This window comes from Cetorhinus maximus, chromosome 16 (assembly GCF_964194155.1).
Source record: "Cetorhinus maximus chromosome 16, sCetMax3.hap1.1, whole genome shotgun sequence".
Classification (NCBI taxonomy): Eukaryota; Metazoa; Chordata; class Chondrichthyes; order Lamniformes; family Cetorhinidae; genus Cetorhinus; species Cetorhinus maximus.
The window spans coordinates 63,700,955-63,716,056 of NC_135894.1; the positions used below are offsets into that span (position 1 = coordinate 63,700,955).

At 47.5% G+C, this 15,102-nt stretch overlaps 1 protein-coding gene across 2 annotated transcripts in view; it reads right to left on the reverse strand.

The window, feature by feature from the left end:
- Window positions 1–11,804, reverse strand: part of gtpbp8 (GTP binding protein 8) — a 30,105-nt gene extending 18,301 nt beyond the window's left edge. Inside the window, exons 1-2 of one of the 2 annotated variants that reach the window (XM_078559928.1) lie at window positions 11,676–11,804; window positions 833–1,221 (exon numbers count right to left, since the gene is read on the reverse strand). In XM_078559928.1, coding sequence (XP_078416054.1) covers window positions 833–1,186 — 354 coding nt within the window. In that variant the 5' untranslated portion in view covers window positions 1,187–1,221; window positions 11,676–11,804. Of the gene's footprint in view, window positions 1–832; window positions 1,222–8,713; window positions 8,855–11,675 lie in introns of those variants that run through there. The other variant, XM_078559927.1, reaches the window with a different exon arrangement.
- Between the last annotated feature and the right edge of the window lie 3,298 nt (window positions 11,805–15,102).

The following is a 15,102-nucleotide window of genomic DNA, read 5'->3' on the forward strand; positions in this document are numbered from 1 at the left end:
AACTTCCAGGAATCACAGCCTTGCACTCCAGTCCGCTTCACTTCACCTCCCAACTTCAAAAGCCTCCTTCAAACCTACCACTTAGACCATGATCATGTCAACTTCCCTAATTCGACTCCCAAATCTTGCTTGGTGTCCAATTCCCCCCAGGGTGCTTCACTGAGTTAAAATGTACTATATATTGTTAACATTAATGATCACTGACTTATTTTTCATATTGTATACAATTGACGCTCACCAGTAATTAATGTGCAATAATTGATTCCAGCCACAGTCCTGTGCAAATCTTTTTAAGAAAGAAAACCTTCAACTATCTGCACAGACAGTCACTTTCCACACACTACTCCACAAAGTCCTCACACATCACAAAATTAACTAGGATATTTAGATTTACCAATCTTTGTATTTATTAACATAACTGCTGTTTTGGACTATTAGAAAAAAACAATTATTTGAAAAACAACCCTCTGAGATAGCTGCATCCTCTAATTCTGGCCTCTTGTGCATTTCCAATTATAATTGATCCACCATTGGCAGCCATGCCTTCAGCTGCCTAGAGCCTAAGCTCTGGAGTTCCCTCCCTACACCTCCCTGGCTCTCTACCTCACTTTCCTCCTTTAAAACATGCCTCTTCGATCAAGCTTTTGGTCACCTCACCCAATATCACCTTGTGTGGTTCAGTGTCATACTTTGTTTTTTAATGCTCCCATGAAGTGCCTTGGGACTTTCAATATGTTAAAGGCGCTATATAAATATAAGTTGTTGTTGTTACTTGTTAACTGATTGTTAGCTTATTCATGGTTTCTTGTCTATGGAGAAAAGTAGCACTAACCTCTGGTTGAGCTGTTGCTGGTGCGTGATCAATCCTGACAGCAGAGGTGAAATAATCTATGCAGTGTTTATTTGAAGGCGTGAAGAATAGTTCTGCATTTCCAATATCCTCAAAACTTGGAGCAAACATTTGAAAGTTCATTTTATTCACATCTTTGACCAAGTATCTTTCCAAGTCTTTGAATGGAAAAATAATACTGTTTAGCTTCTTCTCACTAAATTTGGAGATAGCCTGGATAGAAGCTAATTTGTGTCTGTTCTCATGCACCAAACAGACTGAAATGGCTCTCTCTCGCACCATGTTTGCTTTTAATGCTTGTGACAAGCACAGTAAACTTGTTCGTGCTTTGAACATTCTTCCAATCTTTTGCTCTACTTAATTGAATAAACCTGAAATGGAAAGATGTAAATGACAATAGAGAGAAACAGGTAGCATTAAACATTTAATGGCACGATTCACAACGTGTTTATTTAACCTTTTTTACCTCAACTTCAGTGCTCACCACAAGCTGATTCTGGAAACATTCAATTTTCTTTAACATATATGACTCATCACTTAGAATTATAAGTTCACGAGAAAAGATACAGCTTGGTAGGGTAAACGTGTGTGCATGATGTGTGCATGAGTGCACATCTGTGCATTTCCCTCCTCCCCATTTCTCTTAATAAATGGCCTTTATTAAATGCTGTTCATCTGTTATCTTTCTTTAGAAGTATTACGATCCTGTTAGGGACCATCAAAGTTTAAAGAAATCCAAACACTCAGCAATTAACTGACACAACTACGCCACCAGACTTCACATTTTTAAACAAAAAACAAACCTTATTGTAAATAAAGTGAAATTAAACAAAGCCAGCACCACTAAGACATATGCTATCAACTCAGTTCTACTTTTTTTACTTCCGAAGAGTTCCTTACCAAACAAAATTTTCAAGGTTCATTCACATTTCCTGGGACCAACTCAAGAGGAATGTCACAGTTCTCTGGAATTCACTCTGATTTCTCTTCAGTGTTCCAGCTATTCTCCAAGATACAAATGTCAGGGGGTCCCTCCATTAGCTTTTGGTCTAAGCGACCCTCCAACTTTTCCTTAAACACTCACAATTCTGGATTCCACAGCTCAATCACAGGTCTCCCTGCAACTCCTGCACGGTGGCATAAAACATCAGAAAGCACCCTTGGGGGAGAATTTTCCTATGTTGGACCGGGAGCGGGCGCACGCGGATCTGATCAAGGGTGGTGATCGGGTCTGCGCCCCCATTTTACGCAGGCAGGCCAATTAAGGCCCGCTCAGCATAGTTCACGACTCCCAAGGATAGTGGGAGTGGGCAGGCGGCGGCGGGCGTGCACAAGCCGCCGGATCCAATGGTGACACGGCGGCTTGTTTAAATGAAGGCCTGGCAGCCTTTGCAAGGCTGCTCACAATGGCCAGGAGAAAAGCACATCAGAGGGGCGATGTGCATGACGCAAGTCCGGAGGGTAAGCCAGCGGGGCAGTGTGCCCCTCGTTTCTCTGATGAGTGCCTAGCTGCCCTCCCGGAGGAGGTGGCAGTGTGGCAGGAGGTCCTTCTTCTGAGGGACGGGAGGCGGAGGCCTCCCCACCTGACCAAACGTGCATGGGAGGAGATGCCCGAGAGTGTCAGCTCCCATGATGTGGTGCAGCGCACATGGGTCCAGTGCCGCAAAAGATTCAATAACTTCCTGCACTCAGGAAGGGTGAGTACCATGTTGCCTCCGGTCACTTAATGCAGCCATCACCCTTTCCTCCCAGCAGCCACCCCGCGCCCCCCATCCCCACCCCCCACCCCTACTGGCAGCTCTGAGTACTGTAATGGCATTGAATCCTTCACAGCATATATCCCTCGCTGGGTGTGCCAGCAGATATTGACCATGCCTAGTTCGCCCTTAGAGGGCTGAGCTAGGATGTGTTCTGCATCCGCAGCATGTGTGACACTCACACCCAGAGTATAGGTTTGAAAGTCAAGGATCTGCACCTAGGCATAGTGCTGGAACTGGGAAGCATGTCAAAGTCAGGGTGCTGACATGCTGGGAGGGGAGCTTCCACCTGCTGGTCTTTGCACTCCACGTGCTTGTGCCTCCTTGCTTAGCAAAGTAACACCTTGTGGTGCCACATGTGAAGGAAGCAGCATTTGGGAGTGTGGGGGGGTGGGGGTCAGCCCTGGCTTCTTTGTGTGAGTGTGCGGCAGCTGCGGGGTGACGAAGAACTGGAGTCCTGCAATGTCCCACTCTGTCAGGGTTGGCAGGGATGTGATGGGATTCAAGTACAGGCTGGACTAATCAATGCTCCTCTCTCCTTTTCAGGAGAAGACTGCGCACAATTCCGCAGAATGGATGCGGACTGGCGGAGGGCAGGCCCAGTTGGCCATCCTAACACCTTACGAGCAGCAGGCCACGGATCTGGAAAAGTGCCATGCCCCCAGGTCCACTGGTGGCGGTGATGCTGGAGTGCTACGGGGAGGTATGTTTGGCAAGCACTCAGGTCACCATGTGTGTCCCAGAAGTCATGGCACTGCTGAACGCTCAGTGATTGAAGTTAGCACCATGGGTTGACCATTGATTATGGAAGGATGAGCGCATACTGATCTGGGGGAGCGGCACGCAAATTTACATTGTCTGCACTGTAACTAATCAAATGCCCTTGTTCTTCCTTTCAGCATCTCCGGAGCAGGGCCGGGAGGAGGAGGCAGAGGGGCCACCCCTCACCTCTGAGGCTCCTGACCTCAGCCAGGCAGGCACCAGAGCAGATACTAGTACCTCAGTGGGAATTAGATCTTCGGCTAGTGTACTGGGGCACGGCAGTGAGGGCACTTCACACTTGCTTGAGGTGCGGACAGAGACAGAGAGTACCCAGGGCGCCGGTAATCGGAGGACTGCTGGGAACCAGGTACATGCTCATACGGTGGCTGATGATGTGCCTCTCAAATCGTCCATGAGATAGCGAACGTTGGAAGTGCAGCAGGGTATACGGAACAATCTGGCAGAGATACATGAGGCTATGTGTGGCATGGTGCCCGTGCTTGAGGAGTCAACGTGGAGCATCACCGATGCAATAAGCCTCATGGTTGAGCACCATGTTTCCTCCATGGAGAGAGTGGCGACTCTCATGGAGAGTCTCCTTCAGGAGACCAATCAAGGCCTCCTGGTGTTGCGCTCGGACCTGCAAGCCCTCACAGCGGCATTGGCCTCAGCTGGTCAATGACAGTGTGGGAGATGGTTTGCGCATCAAGTATCCCAGCTTGGTGCCCATCCATCTACGTTGAGCAGGGAGGTCCAAAGCAACCTCAGGTCGGCGCAGCAGCTGCCTGTTGTCTCTGCGAGCTCCTCTCAGGGCGCCCCTCTGCCAGTGACCGTGGTATCCGATAGGGCTGCGGCGACTGGGGAGAAGCCAGCTCTGGAATTGGTCGCTCCCTCCCAGGCTGGGCCATCAAAGGCTCCATGGGCCAGACGACATCCACCAAGGTCATCGCGGCCAACAGGACAGCACAGTCAACAGGCTGTCTCAGATGCCAGTGCAAGCAAGGGGACAGCACCTAGACATAGCACCCATAAACATAAATTTAAGGCACATTAGGCACATCACGGGTTTCTCACTGGTGCTTTTATGTTGGCCCACAGTAGTTTCTGGGTGTTGCCATGCCTCAGAGTGATTCCTTACTTCAGCAAGTGGGCGGGAACCCATGATGTTATGAGCGAGTTGTTTGGCATTGAGCTTTATTGACAAGGGCCTTAGTCAATGTTAGTATCCAGGCAGATTTAGCACTCAGGTATCGAGTGTGGAGCCTGCAACCCTGGCATGTGTTGAAGGTCCATCTGTGATGGGCTAGCTGAATGTCCTTTGGATTAAAGCTTCCTGGATGTCCCTGCCTCCCTGGAGTATGCCCAGGTCAGCGTCTAACCCCTGTGCATGCTCATCCTCGGACTCACTGCTGGACTCATCATGTGCATCCGGAGCAACTGCGTCAACATCTTCCTCGTCCACTGCGTCGCCCCATTCCAGCGCCAGATTGTGGAGAGTGCAGCATGTAACCACTATCAGTGACACACTATCTGGGGGTATTGGGAGTGCGGCCCCTGAGCATTCCAGGCATTGGAAGCGCATCTTGAGAAGACTGATGGCTCTCTCCACCACAGCCCTTGTGGAGGTGTGGCTCCCATTGTACAGCTCAGTCTCTGTACTTGGATGGCAGAGAGGCGTCATGAGCCACCTTTTGAGGGTATAGCCCTTGTCACCCAGCAGCCATCCATCCAGCCGGGCTGGAGCACTGAAGAGCCTCGGCACCTGGGAGTGTCTGAGGATGTAAGCGTTGCGGAAGCTGCCTGGGTACCTTGCACAGGCTTGCAGAATCTGCAGCTTGTGATCACACTCTATCTGCACGTTCAAGGAGTGGAATCCCTTCCTGTTGCCGAAAAGGGGGAGGTGGTGGCACAGTGGTATTGTCACTGAACGCGTATTCCAGGGAACCAGGGTAATGGTCTGGGTACCTGGGTTTGAATCCCACCATGGCAGATGGTGAAATGTGAAGTCAGCAACAATCTGGGGAAGATTAGCATAGAAAGGGAGGAGGTTCTAAGTGGTCTGGCAGGCTTAAAAGTAGATAAATCTCTAGGCCGGATGAAATGTATCCCAGGCTGTTGAGTGAGGCAAGGGAGGAGATAGCAGGGGCGCTGGCAATAATTTTCAATACCTCTCTGGCCACAGGAGAGGTGCCAGAGGACTGGAGGACAGCCAATGTGGTACCGTTATTCAAGAAGGGAGGAAGGGATAAACCAGGGAACTACAGGCCTGTCAGTGGTGGGGAAACTACTGGAAGCAATTCTGAGGGACAGAATTAATCTACGCTTGGAGAGGCAGGGATTAATCAAGGACAGTCAGCATGGTTTTGTTAAGGGGAGGTCATGTCTGACCAAGCTTATTGAATTTTTCAAAGAGGTGACCAGGTGTGTAGATGAGGGCAATGCATTTGACGTAGTCTACTTGGACTTCAGCAAGGCTTTTGATAAGGTCCCGCATGGGAGACTGATAACGAAGGTACGAGCCCAGGGATCCAAGGCAATTTGGCAAATTGGATCCAGAATTGGCTGACTGGCAGGAAGCAGAGGGTGATGGTCGAGGGGTGTTTTTGTGACTGGATGCCTGTGTCCAGTGGGGTTTCACATGGATCAGTGTTGGGTCCCTTGCTGTTTGTGGTATATATAAATGATTTAGACTTAAATATAGGAGAGTTGATCAGTAAGTTTGCGGATGACACGAAAATTGGTGGGGTGGTAAATAGTGAGGAGGATAGCCTAAGATTACAGGAGGATATAGAAGGGCTGGTCACATGGGCTGATCAGTGGCAAATGGAATTTAATCCGGATAAGTGTGAGGTGATGCACTTGGGCAGGACAAACAAGCCACGGGAATACACGATGCATGGTAAGACCCTGGGAAGTACCGAGGATCAGTGGGACCTTGGTGTGCAATGTCCATCAGTCACTCAAGGTAATGGGACAGGTGGATAAGGTGGTTAAGAAGGTATATGGGATGCTTGCCTTTATTAGCCGAGGCACAGAATATAAGAGCAGGGAGGTTATGCTGGAAATGTATAAAACGCTAGTTAGGCCACAGCTAGAGTATTGCATGCAGTTCTGGAATTCACGTTATAGGAAGGATGTGATGGCACTAGAGAGAGTGCAAAGGAGATTTACCAGGATGCTGCCTGGACTGGAGAGTTTTAGTTATGAGGAGAGATTGGATAGACTGGAGTTATTTTCCCTGGAGCAGAGGAGATTGAGCGGGGACATGATTGAGGTGTATAAAATTATGAGGGGTATAGATAGGGTAGACAGGAAGGAACTTTTCCCCTTGGCGAAGGGATCAATAATCAGGGGGCATAGATTTAAGGTAAGGGGCAGGAGGTTTAGAGGGGATGTGAGAAAGAATTTTTTCACCCAGAGGGTGGTGGGAATCTGGAACTCGCTGCCTGAAAGGGTGGTAGAGGCAGAAACCCTTATAACATTTAAGAAGTATTTGGATGTGCACTTGCAATGCCATGGCATGCAGGGCTATGGGCCTAGTGCTGGAAAATGGGATGAGAATAGTTAGGTAATTGTTTGACCGGCGCAGACTCAATGAGCCGAAGGGCCTTTTTCTGTGCTGTAGACCTCTATGACTATGACTCTATGGCACCAGGCTCGCTTGCTGGCGCCTTGATGGGCATATGTGTGCAGTCAATTGCACACTGGACCCGGGGGAAGCCAGCAATTGCTGCAAAGCCTCTGGCTCGCTCTGTCTGGCTAGCCTTGTCCCAGCGGTAGTGGATGAAAGCCAATGCACACCTGAATAGAGCGTCTGTCGCCTGCTTGACACAAGTGTGCAGAGCTGACTGGGAGACTCCGCAGAGATCACCCACCGATCCCTGGAAAGAGCCAGAGGCACAGAAGTTGAGGGCAGCTGTGACTTTTAGAGCCACTGGCATGGGATTCCCACCCTCACAGTTTGCGGAGATCTCAGGGCCTATCATCTGACAGATGGAGGTGACTGTCTCCCTTGAGAGACAGAGCCTCCTTCGACACTGGACCTCAGGCTTATTGAGGTAACTGCTTCGCCGCCTGTATAACCTGGCAGCAGAATAATGGCATCTTCTGCTGCCCCTTCCGCCTTGGACTTCCTGTTGGCCCTGCGCCCCTTGTGCCTGCACCTCTCCTCCCAAAGGTGGCTCCCCTGGAGGCTGAATGTGGACTCCTCCCCCTTCTGGCCCTAAGGGAAGGCTTCCTGAAAGCTGCAGACCCCAGAAATGATCTTTACTGTAGAGTCCTGACCAAGGCTTTTACTCTTGTCTAAGCAGCTGGAATGAGTTTTGAAGTATTCTTGCTCACACAGGCAAGTATAAGTAACTTTCACACTTAAATACCTGAAAGATCACATTCACAACCCCACTCACCCCTCTTATCCCGCCCGTAGATGAGGTTTATACAAATGTCTCCTACCCGCCTGCCCGTTGCGCCCGTGCGACATCCTGAAGATCGCACGGGCTGCGAAAAATCGAATTCAGTTGTTGCCTCAAGGGCTTTAATTGGCCCGTTAATTAATGGCAGATGTGCCTCCGAACTCATAGCGCCCGCCTTCCGAAATATCGCGATGGCGCACGGTGACGTCAGGATGCACACCAAACGTCACCGCGCGTCAGTTTACACGTCAGCATGCGGGGCCCACCCCCGCACGCCAACAGGAAAATTCTGCTCTTGGTTTTCAATAGCCCACTGTTATGGTTTCCAATTGCAACCAGGCTGATTACTTCCAAAACTGCAACCGCAACAAGATTAATTGCCTTTCACTGAGAAGATTACTGTAGATTTCTTCCTTTAATTTCCAGTTAAAGAAATCTTCCAATGTTCTTTCCCCTTAACAGCTTTCTCTTATATTGAATACCAGTTCCCAATTGCAGTCTGCGCCCTTGGACATTCTAACATTTACTCTACTTCAGGTGTGGGCTTTATCTCTCGACATCCAAGGAGCTACGAGCTACATAGCCTCTCAGGCTGCTTTCCAAACATCAACCAGTCTTCCTGCTGGCTGTCTGTACTTGGTCACCTCTCTCAACCAGTTTTGCCTGTTGGCTATGCACTAATGACATTCACAGAGATAAACTCAAAGCAATGAATCTCATTAAGTTCCACCCATCTCCATGGAAATGGGACAAAAATAACCTGTTCCCAGGTAGAAATGCAAATTAACTACCTTCTAATTCCAAAGTTTTCTTTGATTCTGGGAAACCATATGAATAACTTATATTTCTAACAAAGACAGAACAATGCTTCCCAGACTTACTGGCACCATTGCGAGGCCAAGAGCAAGCTCTCTGCTTTTTGAAGGTCTTACCTTTCTAGTTGTTGACATAGGGTGCGCAATCTGTCATGAAGAGTATGACTGAATCATTAACATTGTCAATTATCCTCTAGATGGTCGGGGGTAGTGCAATTCTTGGCAATACCATACACCTTGCAAAGCTCTTGTGTTATTTTGCCCTCAAAATTGTTCACTTTGGTCACTGTGTATTCTGCATGAAACATAGAAACAAACAAAACAATCATGCACTAGAACTCAAGCTATAGTTGGGGCCTTTTGACTATGGGTGGGAATTGCCTGTGTAAACTTGAAGACATCTGTTATGTCAGGGATCCTATACTTGGGTGAAGCCATGTCCCTGCTTTGGTCATAGTACACTGTACAGAGTTCTGACAGTTGTTGATCATATCAGCAGTCACCCCTGGCCAGTAGCACCACTTTCTTGTCAGCATAGTTCTCTTTTCTGATGCTTGGTGCCCTGCCTGAACTGCTTTCAACATTGGCAGTTTGAGACTGTTGGGCAGGATGAGTTGCTTCACCTCCCTCCCATTGTCATGGACAAATCGATAGAAAATACCATCTCCTACCTAATCTTTTTCCAGCACCTCATCAGTTTATGTGCCTGTTCAGACTCCTTCATAAAGTAGCATCGGGTTGTTTGATGTTTAGTTTTCCAGTAGAAGTGAAGCCTTCTGATCTGCATCATGAAGTTGAAGTTGCCTGAGGTACTCTGCTGAGATGGCAAAAATGAGATGGTGCAAGGGTCTGTTTTGGATCTCATCCACAAGCACATTGATGACATTTCAACAATTCACTCCTGAGTTTCATGGGGATTGGGGCATGAATGTTGTCATTTGCTTTGGATATGGGCATATCAACAGCAGAATCCCTTCTAACCTGGCATAAGTGGATTCCCTTCCATGGCCAATGTTCTGGCTGAGGCCATTCGCATTTCCATTACTTTTGTCGGACTAGCACCTTATCTGGTGAGGGAGGGGGAATGTAATTGTGTTTGACAGAGTTTCCATTTCTATTGATTGTGGGGTCTGTGGTTGCTGAGGGCAGACTAGTTTAAAGTGCCTAACACCATTGTAATTCCAGCATCTCTTTGAAGTATCTCTTGGGCATGAACAGCCTTGAGACTTGCTTTGGAGGTAAGACAATGAAGATTGGATCTGAGCTTGCTGTGTAGCAATTTGCTCCACTTGTCTCTTTAGCATGATGTTTACTTCGCCATTAGCGCTGATTGGCACCTCTCTGATAGTAGCCTCCATCCTGGTTTTAGTAATCCTGTCTTTAAGCATAATCTTGATAATGTGATCACATGCTGGGACTTGTTACTGATAAGTCTCCTCAGCTCCATCTGGACATTTTCATCCCTTACTGCTTCAGCTAATCAATTTTTCAACTGAGTTTCCATTGTTGGTTTGAAGGAGGGATCCAGAAGGAGTATTCACTCAAACAGGATTACAAACTCCAGGGATACTGAGGCTACGGCCTGGATTTTCACCGTGTCAGGTTGACTCAACAGCCCTTTAAAAATGGTGGGCGGATCCCGATACTGGGATTCCCAACACAATTCACGGGCTGTGGGGTTCTTGGGAGTGCCTTTAAAGGATGCAGATTGCTTCCTGTCAGAAGCCTGCATCTGGCACTCCCGACCTGGCCGGCTCCATGCAGAGATCAGTATCTCCTACTCCTCCGCAATTTTCATGGAGTCAGGCCAAGTTTTTGAAGCCTCATGTTTTGCAGCCCCTTAAGAAGTCGTGAACTCTAGCGTGCATGAGGGGACCTTTTAAAAGGTATGTTTTTAAAGGGGACACAGGAAGTGGGTGGAAGGGCAGAGCCTGGCATAGGCCCCCTATGAGGGGTCTGAGGGCATGGGTGGAGGGCATGAGGTGGGATGGATGGGGCATGGGAAGTGTTTTGAGGATGAAGGGAGTGTGAGGAGTGAGGGCTGGAGGGTCTTTGTGTTATTTTTTTCCACTGGGACAAAGTCCATGGCACTGAGACAGGCCTTTTAAATAGCCTGCCTCAGCACCCGCAGCCCCAGCGGCTGCCTCCACACTTCCTTCCGAGTTAGAAGGCTTGACTCCAGCTTGCACCTGGTCCCCAGCATTAAGATCCCGCCACAGTAGGCACTCTCTCCCGAGGCGGGCGGGCTGAGCCTGGAATTTTCCCGCCTCCCCTGCCCATCTTGAGGATGAAAATCCAGGCCTTTGTCCTCTCCTTCAGACTACTTATATCCGTAGAATTTTTGCTGCAGCTGTGGCAGCCTACTGCTATCACTAAATACCCTTGATGGGACTTCAAACATCAATTTCTGACTCTTTTGGCTATCAATACCTTTTCCTAGAATTTCTCTATGGGCTTTTCCGAACAGACGCGCCATCAAGGACGCTGCCTGCTCACTCTCAGTGAGGCAGCTGGATGCCATGGCCATCTGAGGGTTCTCGATCCAGTCTTCTGCCAAAGAATCGCTTGACTTTTCTAGTCTCCCTTCCAATCTATCCAGCTTCCTTTCAGTTGGTAGTTAGAAAATGCATTAAGTGATACTCCTTCCTTCTTCTACTGAGTTAAGAGAGGGCACATTGGGAGCCCTTAGATGCTCAACTTCATCCCTCCAAGCCTGTGCCTTCGCCAGAGCTGGAGCCGCTTCGGCCTCCTTCAATGACATAGCCAGTTTCAGTTCCTCAACAATATGCTCCACCTCTACCAAGTGCTTTTCCACCTCGTCAGACATGATCAAAGATGTTCAGAGTTACACAAGGTGTTTAGCTGTAATGACATCACCTGTGTTGAGCATCGGGTAGAGCTGCTGCCCTGGGTCTTGTTGGCGACTAAAAGCACTTATTTTTCCCTGTGTTGTGGGATCCTGCCGACTATCCCAAAATGTAACACAGGAAAAAGCAAACTGAACGCAGGAAGATTCAAGTTCAATGACTCTTTACACCTCTAACACCAAACATATTAAAGTTAAAAAAAAAATGGCTACCTCGAGGATATAAAAAGAATCGAGCCCAACTCCAGAATCAAGCAGTTGAGAGGCCTCCACCGTCCAATTGGTGCCCACAGCCTTGGCTCTGCCCCCTCCCAGCTAGAGCTGCCAACTGTGATTAAGTGTATTTCTGGAGGACACATGACTTGTCCCCACGTTCCAGCCATTGTTTGGCCAACACATCCATCCTTGTGATGCACTGCCTTCCACTGCCAATTGGAAAGCAAAAAGACTCAGTACCCAATTGGCTGAGGATTGATTATCAGCCAAACAGCCCCCCCCCCCCCCCCTCCCAATATTTTTATATCTGGTGAAGAGAAATGTTCAAAGAAAATAACTAAAAAAACACAATCTATTTAATGCCCCTATGATTTTTCTCCAGCATGAGCTGCCTCCGCCCGCACCCCTCCCCCCATTTTGAAGCTGCCACTGACCTGCCCCGACCCGGCCTCCCTCTCTCCCCCGGGTCTAAATGAGAAGCGGCCGGTGCAGCGCTGCCTGACAGCCCGAGGCCCGGGCGCTCTCCCGTTGCCCTGGGTAACTGTTCTTCCCCACCACCCCCTCCCCCGTCCCGACTCTCAATGTGCCCCCCACGGAAACAAGGAGCGCGAGTGAAAGGGCCGGAGAAACACTTCACAAACACACAAACAGCTTCCGAGTCTGAAGCCGAAGGGAGGGAGGGAGCCGTGCGGAGCTTGGGCTAAAGAAGTGAGAATAAGAGAGTTGGCGTTGTGTGTGTACGCTGCCAGCTTTCACATTTATTTCCAGTAAATTCCTTTGTCAATCTCTGAAATGGTGTTCAACAAAATTTGAGTTTATTTTTAATCAAATTTTACATTTAAAATACATCAGTGCAATTTTGAAAAACAATATATGCTAAAATTAAAATAGTAATCAAAATTATCCTTAAAGCAGTGTAGAAAATTGATCTTTCGTTTTTAAAATTCCTTTTTTACACATGCACCAACCCCAGTAGGAGAATGAATCTCTGGCAGGCTTCCAACTGGTCAGACAATCGTTTGTGTCTTGGTTGTTATCTCTGTGTTGACATTGGTGTGGCACCGTATGCTTTTGAGAAAGGTGGCAGAATTATGGTAGATATAGACTGCACCAGTTGTTTGACAACTGTAACCCAAAAAAATTACAATGAACTGAGGAATCTCGCCTGGAGAAAATACAATTCCTATAAATGTGCCATCTTCCATCACAAATATACTGTACCTGACAATCAAATTCTCCAGACCACATTTATTCATGAAGGGTTAATAACAGATGATCAAATCTGAGTGGCGTGCGGTATATTTAATACAGTGTGGCTTATTTAGGCAATTTTGCAGAGACCCAGTTTTGAGATTCTGTTTAGAATTGAATTCCCAGTGACAACTTGCACCCAACTTAATACAAATCGAGATTTTAACTTGCACCAGACTGAACCAAATAAATGAATCCCACTCAATTTACTTTTAATTTCTGTGGGTTTTATTAAGTGGCACATGGCATGCAGCTTTCCAGTGCACAGTACAAACTCACAGTGACACTCAACATAATTATTGTCACAAGGAACATATTTTAATACACTCAATAAATGTCTGGAACGGGGTCAGTCTTGGCCATCTGATGCATATGTGATTCCAATGTGTCCTGTCCACATGTTGATCAGCCCTGACCTATCCACAACTGTAACTGACTTCAATTCTGATGTTTCATCATGAGATGAAGAGTCTTTCTAACTTTGTAACATAATAGTGTTCGACTTCTACATAGAATATTTCAGAATTAGAACTCTGATAATATATCACAAGTGAAACTATAATTTAGGAACCTCCCACACTTACTGAAATTATCCAGGTTGCAACAACACTCAAGAAGCTTGACACCATTCAGGACAGAACAGCCCACTTGATTGGCACCCCATCTACAAACATTCAGTCCCTCCACCACCGACGAACAGTGGCAGCAGTGTGTACCATCTATGAGGGGCACTGCAGGAACTCACCAAGGTTCCTCAGACAGCACGTTTCAAAACCACGACTGCTACCATCTAGAAAGAGAAGGGCAGCAGATACATGTGAACACTACCGTCTGGAAGTTCCCCTCCAAGCCACTCAGCATCCTGACTTGGAAATATATCGCCGTTCCTTCACTGTTGCTGGGTTAAAATCCTGAAACTCCCTCCCTAACAGCACTTTGGGTGTACCTACATCACATGGGCTGCAGTGGTTAAAGAAGACAGCTCACCACCGCCTTCTCAAGGGCAATTAGGGATGGGCAATAAATGCTGGCCCAGCCAGTGACACCCACATCCTGTAAATGAATAAGAAAATTTACAGATTTCAAAGAATTGATAATCTTCAGGGAATCCTTCAAAGAGAAAGATGTGTCATTTTGAGCTGAGACATAAAACCCTATCAAAAATGAAAGACAATTCGAAGGTCCATCCCACTGTGTCCTTGAAGAATTAATTTTAAAAATCTTTGCATCATTGAAGGGCATGGAGGATTTCAAAATACCATTATTCATACATGGCACTGCAAAAAGACTAGAGGTTGGATGCAGTGAGAATATGCAATCTAGATGGATGATAACACATATAGAGTGGAACCATCAACAAAGAGGGATTAAGGTTTTATGACGAGTAAAAGATGTTATTAATATTTACAGTAGAGTAATTTTCATTAGAAGATAGATTTAGTAGGAAGCCCTACCAGGATTTCCTTGTTTAGAAGTGCGCAGAATCAGACCATGCCTAAGCTTAAGAAATCCAAGGTAATGACAGATATTTCACCAAAGTATTCAAGAGCAAAGTTCCACTGAGGCATAACATAGGCAACAAAATCACCAGTAAAATAGACATGCCAAAAAACATATAGGCCTGAATTTTTCCCTCGTCGGGTGGGCTTGGCAGGAGCGGGTGGGGGCAGTCGAGGAGCCAACCGCCGCCAGCGATCTGCTCCGCACCGCGATTTCACGCGGGTGGGCCAATTAAGGCCCACCCTGCGTGGAATCCGAACGATAGTGCTGACGTGCAGGTGGGGAGAGGAGGGAGAGCGGGCACAGGAGCTGCCGCAGGGAGATTGAAGCACTTTTTAAAAAAATAAATAAAGACATTAAAAACTTAATGAAACATGTCCCCTCATGTGACTGTGTCACATGAGATGGGACATGTTTTTAATTTCAAAATAATGTTTTAATTTTTATTAGCTTTAGGAAAACTCATTCCACTCGTGGATGAGGTTTCCTAAAAAATGTAAAGGCCACTTGGCCTTTTCGTCCACCCACCAACTGTTAGGGCAGCCGACTCTGGCGCACGCCCGCCAAATGAAGTATCGCGCGAGTATGCGATGATGTTGGGACGCATGCCCGACGTCATCGCATGTCATATTACATTCATGCGTGTTGGGCCTGCGTCCGCACGCCGAAGGTA